The 8942-nt window shown below is 48.6% G+C and overlaps 1 protein-coding gene across 1 annotated transcript; it reads left to right on the forward strand.

Moving 5' to 3' along the window:
• Positions 1–1160: 1160 nt before the first annotated feature.
• Positions 1161–6366, forward strand: VOLCADRAFT_97546 (uncharacterized protein; the record flags this gene model as incomplete). Its single annotated transcript, XM_002956451.1, has 8 exons — positions 1161–1765; positions 1940–2022; positions 3802–4010; positions 4456–4524; positions 4621–4627; positions 4826–5007; positions 5317–5337; positions 6202–6366. The coding sequence occupies 8 exons, from the start codon at positions 1161–1163 to the stop codon at positions 6364–6366; spliced, it is 1341 nt and encodes a 446-aa protein (XP_002956497.1).
• Between the last annotated feature and the right edge of the window lie 2576 nt (positions 6367–8942).

Raw genomic sequence — 8942 nt, forward strand, 5'->3', positions numbered from 1 at the left:
CAGACAGACAGACACGCACTATGAGAAGGGGTGATCGCGTTACGTCGCGTTAAACTCGCGTCACGGGGCATTAACGCGCTTTTTACGCGACGCAAACGCGATTTTATGCACTGTTCACGCACCGGTTCGCTTGTGCGTATGGCCTAACGCACTTTATCTTCATTCGCCATCGAACAAGCTGAGTAGTTTTGGCTGGCAGTGCGTTATCTGAGCGGCTGTTTCCACTAGGATGGAAAGTCAGGGATTCAGGTTTTTTTTTAATCGGCACCAATCCAATGCTAATCCCCGAGGAATACTCCAAAGGTCTGGATTAAATAACTGATTGAAGTACAACAATAGCCATTCAGTGCAAGTGATGTGTACACTGTTGCTGGACATTTAAAAGACTATCGAGTATGAACATGAAGGCCTTGCAGCACTTTTGAACGACACTCACGGTCTGGTGCAAAGTACTGAACAAGTAGCGCAAAGCTTCCACAAAAGTAGGAACACCTTCAGCCTTTGTAAAGGATTGCTTTCCAGCTATCATTAAGGTTTTGTACTAGGCGCTGTAAAACGTGCTAATCTGTAATTGTGAAGTAGATATTTGGTTGTCGCTTAGTTGCCAATATTTTCCACCGAAATCGAGCTTGTAGTATAGGACGAATGTGCACATTTTATATCATATTCTTCTACATTACATCTGCGAAGCGCACAAATACGTGCGTAGAGTTCTAGGTAATCCCGCCCGCCTTCATCCGCCTAATCCGTTATAATCCGCCGATGTGTCCATACGCGACGGATTAAGCCTTCATCCAAGACTTATAATCCAAGTGTATAAACCCCCTTAAGCAAGTAATGCCCACTTGACGTTGTCATACAGGCGAGCAGTTGACTTTTAACACGAATGCATTACACTGATGCCTTTCAGGTTATGAGCGATACATGATATGCGTTTTGAAAACCTCAACTGGGATAAGGTCATATTGCTGCAACCCCATAGCTTTGTGGATGGCACGTAGGGGTGCATCCCTTCCTACCCTGAACTTCACACCCGTATTGGCGACGGCTTTGCGTTTAGTGCGTATGCCTTCATTGTCCGCGAACATGTACATAGAATTGTTGCGTGATCTTAAAGCGCACAGATGGCCCTACTTGTACCAAAAGTCTGCAAACTAGTTATGCGCCGTGAGAAAGGCTCTTGTTATGGACGCATCGACACGGAATCTAGCACCACGTTAGACGAATTTCAAAAGCTGCTCCTAAAAGAAACGGGTGCGACCAACGTTGACGATATAGATTTGAAGGTGTACGACTCGGACGCCGAAGACCCTGAACCAGTCCTGAAGCGGGTGTTAGTGCACCGCTTGCACCAGCGGTGCATAGACTATTCAACGGACAAGCGTCAGGCTCCATTCGGGGGCAAGTCTTGGGACGCAGCGACGAGGAAGCTCACTGTGTTCTATAGTGTTACCCAATCTGCTGCTTCGAATATTCAACAGCGGAAGCGGAAGAAGGTGCAGAAGGACGACAAGTGCAGCAGTGACGACGACGACACGCCACGCAGGCGTGAGCGAACGGCTGTCAGTGCTGCTATTGTGCGAGCAGCACGCGACCATTTGCCTTACAAGGCCAATGGAAGTGTGCGAGTCCTTATATACAGAGATGTGCAGGACGATCCTTCGCTGCAGCCGTTGTGGGACAACTGCATGGCTGCTGCTTACGAGCAGGTGTGCCAAGGTTTCGGCGAGGTACCGTTCGAGACCTTTAAGAAGCGGTACACCAAGTGAGTACAGTGGTGAAGAGTTTTACTTAGGACATGTTGAGCTTTGTTAGTGGAAGTCGGGTGTCGCTTAAGCTGACATACTCGTATGGTAAAAATTTGAATGCCCACTAGCATAAATACAAGCTTATCAACCTCAGTACCTACTAACTGTGCCCATTGTGTCGTGTAATAAAGGTACGCTACGGACTTCAATGCACAGCGGGCCAAGTATGAGAAGATCAAGGTGGACGAGAAGGCTGCACTGGCTGGACAGGCTGGTAGGTGATCGCAAAGGTGCTTCAAGTTACTAGGTGCACGTACAGGGTGGTGGGAGATTGAAAGGGAAGGATACTAGGAAGGGAAAGGAGCGAGGGAAGAAGGACGCAGGACAAGGATGATAATAGGTATAGGGGAAAGGAGGTGGGGGAGAGGATCAGGATCAGGGGAGGGAAGAGGACAAGGTGGGAAAGGTGATGATGGAAGATATGAAGGGGACTGACGGAGGATATGGAAAACAGTAGGGAAAGAGGGAAAGAAAGGTGTATGGCAGGTGTAATATCCTTGGTATATCATGGGAACTGAATCCACCGTGAAGCGGCGGCTGCTTATCCTGTGGAGGCTGCCTAGGGCTGCGAATTTACGAGGTAATTTTGCAGAGGGACCCTAATATATGTATGACGTAAACCGTCAACTGTCATTTAGTATTAATGATTGTTATTTTTGGGCACTGAGGCGACCGCATGTAAAATACGGATTTGTTTTTTGGAGCCGTTCCCACCTAAACATTATTGGGCATTTAAATGCGCGCATTCTGCTATTTTTTTTACACTTTAAGGACAGCATTTTGTGTGTCCTACCCTATTTCGGAGTCTCTGCTTGATAATGTGTGTGTGTGTGTGGTTGATAATGGGTGACAATCACACGCCCGGCACCGGAAACACAACGCCGCCGCTCTAGATTCCGGAAACACGTTATTAGGGACTCAACCTAGGGCTGCCAGTGGCCCTTAAATAAATATAGGCAGGAAGGCTAGTTTAGGGGGTGTTTCCACATGGAATAAAAGTCAGGCTTTTATACGTCGGCTTAATCCGTCGCATATGGAAGCATCGCGCGGATTAGGATGGATTAGGCGGAATAAGATTGGCGGGATTCGGTAGTTATCTACGCCCGTATTCGCGCACTTCGCGGATTAAATATAGAGGAACATGTTATGAAATGCGCACATTTTTCCTATACTACAAGCTCAAACTCCATGTAAGACATGTGCTACTTGGTGGCCACCAAGTATGAGATTGACAATCTCGGATGAGCACGTTTTACAGCGCCTCATATAATCCTGATTGAGAGGTGGGAGGATTACCTTTTATAGCGGCTGCAGGTGTTCCCAGTTTTGTGTAAGCTCTGCGCATTTTCTTCGGCATTATGCACCACACCGTGGGTGTCGTCGAAAGGTGCTGCAATGTTGATACTCGGTAGTTTTTAATTTGTCCAGCAGTACTCGTCTGTGAATTTTATGCACGGGATGGCAATTGTTGTACTTAAATACGTTGAAACATTCCCGTGGATAACCGGCGGATTGGCGCTGATTAAATATTACTGTAATCCGTTACTTTTAATCCAAGTGAAAACAACCCCTTAAATCCTCAAACATGTATACCACTAGAAGCGACATATGAACAGCATATGAATCATTATCAGATGATAATGTACGAGCGCTGAAGTCCTTGAAGTGATGCCTAGCTGATGCCTCCCAAATTCGCACTTCCCGTGAGCCGGCCCTACCGGAAAGTGATCTTCAGACAAGAATATCATTTTTATGGATACGGCGGAGGTCTGTAGATGGTGTAGATGCGCGGATGTGCCAGGGATGGACTGTGGAGGGTGGGCCTGCTTGCACTTAGAGTGACCCCAGATTGGTGCTCAGCTACCATAACTACGTTTACACCGTCGAGCCTGTAAATTACAGCCCATTTGGCGGCTTGACCATAATAACGGGAAGACCGTAATTCACGGCACATTTTGAGATACCAGCAACTTTCCCTGACACGCCTTTGCAGATGCTTTGGCAAAGAAGCTGTGGCGGAAGAAGTGGAATAGTGAGGCACGTGCTGCTTGGCAGAAATACAAATATGAGCATCCAAACTTGCCTGGTTGTGAGAAGCCACCCCCGAGTGAGCGGCGCCTGGCTGTCGAAAAGAAGGAGGTTACGCCATCCCAGCAGGCGCTTATTGCTGCACAACAGCAGCGAAAGCAGGTGGTCAAGGAAGTGCGTATTTCGTCAGATGCAGCAGTTCCCCTGGTCAAGGCCACTACCTCTGCTGTGACGTCAACTGTGAATACTCAGCCTCCTGTCCTGACTGTAAGTACTTGTTGAAATAGCCAACGTGGGTAAATCTGCACGTCAGTTCTTTCCACATCCATGGGTCGTTTTCAGCATACCTTTGGGAACATTTGGCATCCATCATGGGAATGCAGCTTGGCAGTGATGTGGGCATACCGATGTGCTATCCATTTATGGACGTGTGCATGCGGTCTGGCAATTGCCAGACTGCATGAAATCGAAGCCTGCATATAGATGGTTCCCCATGTAACCGCACTAAAAACGATTTGCCGTGCATGCACCCCCGGCTTTTACGGACACCCCCGCACTTGTGCTGAACTTGTTACTTGTGACTTGTAGATAAGCCCGTATGTGGCCTCCCCTTTCGCAGGAGAAGATGGCTGCGGCCATTCAGGCATTGGCTAGCAATGCAGCTGGGCTAGTGGCCGACAAGAGCAAGGTTAGCTTTTTGTCACTGTATTACTTGTGCTATTTGTATCCTGTATTGTTGCACATATGGACTTGTTGCATATGCATTTCCAATACTCACCTGCAGGTGACAGGTGCAGGTGCTTGACCCTTCAATGCTGACAGTGTAACGTAAAGCCCAATGATTCAGCATTTTGATAACAAGAATCCACCGTTTGTACTCTTTAATGGTCCACCATTCGTTCGCAGGCAAGCAGCGGGAAGAAGGAAAAGGGGGGCAAGACTGCACCAGCAGTAAGTTTTCATCATGCAGCTGCATCATGCACCTGCAGGTGCATATGGATCCATTTGTATAGACGCACTGACATTATGCCGTGCCATTTTACATTCCAAGGACACGAGCGAGCAGAAGGAGAACTGCAAGGAACAGGAGAAGGGCAAGGGTGGTGGCAAGGATATGAACAGGAGCCGGCATCAAACGGGCAGTGGCAGGCCACGCAGGGGCCGTTCGAAGGTAAGGTATGCATGGGAAGCCTCTGGTCCATGGTTATTCACTAAATGTTTTTATTGCTGTAATTCGAGGCATGTTATCCAGGTGTCACACCTACAGCCATGTTTGTACGTGACATGCCCACAACTACTGTGTTCATGCTTAAGCAAAATTTCCTTGTGATCCTTTGATATGCAGAAATATGCTGCCGTTCAAGAAGATGACACAAGCGGCGGCGAGGACTGAGAAGTTCAATACGAAGACAATAGTGGCTGTATTGTGGACCAGTTCCATGCTCGCAACATTTGTGTGTCCACTTTTTCTGGCATGTAGACTGTTGAAGCTGTTGACATGGTAAGAGTTGCTGGCTGAGTTCGGCCATTATAGGATTTGCAAATCATTCGTAACTGTTATTCAGGCGTTTATGGTTCAAATGTGTGTGTGTGTGTGGGGGGGGGTGTTTCAGTGGGTTCCAGACTCACGAAGAGTACAGCCAGCGGGCCAGCTGGCTGCTGCAGTGTCTAGAGACTATTCTACAAACTAGACAATCACCCAGATGAGACAACTGAAGGCAATTAAATAGTCAAATGCATCTTGGAGACCGGGAATGTTGTGGTTATCAGATCATGTGCAAATGAACTTTGTACAGCTCTTGTACTGCTTTTGTAAAACCTTGTCGTGCATGATTGGCCGTACATCGTGGCGCGTCCCGTATGCAAATCGCAGTCACTCGCGTTTTAGTACATTGGAAGCGCTTCGGTTTGCGTAATACTGCGAATGCTTTCGCAGAAGTAGCATACGCACGTGTATTGCAAAAAATAGCAGTCGCGTACACCATTTGCGTTTGGCGATGCGTTTGCGTTAAAAGTCACCTGGTCGCGTTTAGGGTCGCGTAAATCTCGCGTTATCATTTGCCGCATTCGCACATGCATACGTATTTGCAAGATTCGTAATCGCGTATGCAATTCGCGTTCGGCGATACGCTGGCGTTAAAAGTAAAATGGTAGCGCTAAGGTAAGCGAAAATGCTGCGAATGCATACGCCAAAGTCGCATTCGCACATGCATTCGCACGATTCGCAGTCGCGTATGCCATTCGCAATCCCTTGCGTTTGGCATACGCTCGCGTTAAAAGTCACCTGGTCGCGTTTAGGGTCGCGTAAAACTCGCGATATCATTCGCCACATTCGCATTTGCATACGCATTCGCACCACTCGCAGCCATTCGCATGCGTTTGCGTTACACCTATAGGTAAGGTAACGCTCGCGTTAAAAGTCACCTGGTCGCGTTTAGGGTCGCGTAAAACTCGCGATATCATTCGCCACATTCGCATTTGCATACGCATTCGCAACATTCGCATGCGTTTGCGTTACACCTATAGGTAAGGTAACGCTCGCGTTAAAAGTCACCTGGTCGCGTTTAGGGTCGCGTAAAACTCGCGATATCATTCGCCACATTCGCATTTGCATACGCAATCGCAACATTCGCATGCGTTTGCGTTACACCTATAGGTAAGGTAACGCTCGCGTTAAAAGTCACCTGGTCGCGTTTAGGGTCGCGTAAAACTCGCGATGTCATTCGCCACATTCGCATATTCATACGCCACATTCGCATATTCATACGCAATCGCAAGGTTCGCAGTCGCGTATGCAATTCGCAAAACCTTGCGTTCGGCGATACGCTCGCGTTAAAAGTAAAATGGTAGCGCTAAGGTAAGCGAAAATGCTGCGAATGCATACGCTATAGCCGCAATCGCACTTGCTTTCGCAAGATTGGCAGTCGCGTATGCAATTCGCAATCTCTTGCGTTTGGCGATACGCTCGCGTTGGTCGCGTTTAGGGTCGCGTAAAACTCGCGATATCAATCGCTGCATTCGCATATGCATACGCAATCGCACCAGTCGCAGCCGCGTATGACATTCGCTTGCGTATGCGTTACACCTATAGGTAAGGTAACGCTCGCGTTAAAAGTCACCTGGTCGCGTTTACGACCGCGTTAAGTTTGCGTTAGTTTGCGTTAGTTGCTTAAGCTAACGCACTGCCAGCCAAAATTACTCAGCTCGTTCGCATGCGAATAAAAGTGACGTGCGTTATGCCATACGCTCAAGCGAACCGGTGCGTTATCAGTGCTTAAAATCGCGTTACATCGCGTTAGCATCGCGTTAAACTCGCGTTAAAGCCTCGTAACGCGAATTTAACGCGATGTAACGCGATCACCCGTCGTCATAGTGACGGACAGACAGACATAAATAGGTAAAGAAAGAAAGGAAGAAAGAAAGGAAGAAAGAAAAAGACATACATACAGACAGACGGACGGACAGACAGACAGACATAAATAAATAAATAAAGGAAGAAAGTAAGAAATAAAGAAAAACAGACAGACAGACAGACAGACGTCCTTGGTGGAGTCCCATGGTGGAGTACTCCTCAGGCTACATCAACGCTTGTGGCACCAACTCGATTTTTTCTCTCTCTGTTTCTTCTCTCTCTTCTCTCTTTCTGTCTGTGTGTGTCTGTGTGTGTAAACACCCATGTGGTACACACACACGCCCCCCATGTACACACAAGCAGGCGATGTTGGGGTAACAATAAAACACACAACCACCCATACACAACCTCACACGCACACACAGGACTGTTGGGGCACATGGTAGTGTTGGGGTAACATGAAAACATGCACACACACGGCCACAGAACTATTCGGGTATATGTTGGTGTTGGGGTAACATAAGACACAGAGACACACAGACAGACAGAGACAGAGAGACACACATTCACACACACAGAGTCACACAGAGTCACACACAGTCACACACAGAGGCACAGAGACACACATACATAAACAGAGACACACACAGTCAAACGCACACAAAGACAGACACACACAGTCGAACACACACTAAGACAGAGACACACACATACACACGAAGACAGAGACACACACACACACACACACACATACACACATACACACATACATACTCACACACATAAACCTGCCTGTCATGCATTATTCGTCTACGTCATATCCTGTCAGCCAAACATCTCATTTCCGAATTGGTGGGTGCCCATCAAACAGATAGAGCAGCATCCGAGCAGCATCTCCTACTTCCTGCTCTGCTGCCGCTGAAATGTTGCTGCTGCTTCCGAAACGGAGGATGCTGCCCTGCTGCACCGGAGGCAGGCGGCTATAGCCCATGCTACCATCCCGTCCTTGATGACCACGCCGGTTCTCAGCACGTGTTCCCCACACAAGATGAAACGGGTTGATGCATGCACGCTCGTCACAGATGTGCATCGCATCATACTGTGTGTGCGGCAGCACATGTTGTTGTTGAGGTTGCTGCTGGGGTTGTTGCTGCTGCATAGACGGGACAGCAGACACTGGATGATGGTTGGGCAACAGGAGGGATGGAGGAGGTCCACGGAAGGCCCACAAAATGAGCCGGCATGCGTTTGTGGAGCTTGTGTACACATCAAGATCCGCACCCCCCTTACTGCAATAAGCGGCCTTGGTGTTCTTGCATTTTACCTGTGTCTTCTTGCCCCGCTGCAGCTGTTGCTTCTGGGGTTTGGTGCCCTGCTTCTTGGGGCGGGCATCCTGCTGCACCGTCATTGTGTTTGCCATCATTGTCACTGTTGTCTGATGCTGCTTCTGCTTCTGCTTCTGCTTCTGCTGCTGCTGGCTTCTGGTGTTTGGACGACGGTGGCTGTTGCTCCCAGGAGCAGCAGCAGCAGCAGCAGCAGCATCCATGGGCAGCTCTTGTTTTTGCGGCTGCTTCTGCAGTGATACTAATTGCCATGGTCCTGTGATCATGACCCGGGGATAGTCACTGCGATGCTGCTTGCTGAGGATAATGTCTATCTTTGCACCAGCAGCACCAGCAGCACCAGCAGCAGCACCAGCAGCACCAGCAGCACCAGCACCAGCAGCACCAGCACCAGCAGCACCACCAGCAGCA

This window comes from Volvox carteri (assembly GCF_000143455.1).
Source record: "Volvox carteri f. nagariensis unplaced genomic scaffold VOLCAscaffold_61, whole genome shotgun sequence".
Lineage (NCBI taxonomy): Eukaryota > Viridiplantae > Chlorophyta > Chlorophyceae > Chlamydomonadales > Volvocaceae > Volvox > Volvox carteri.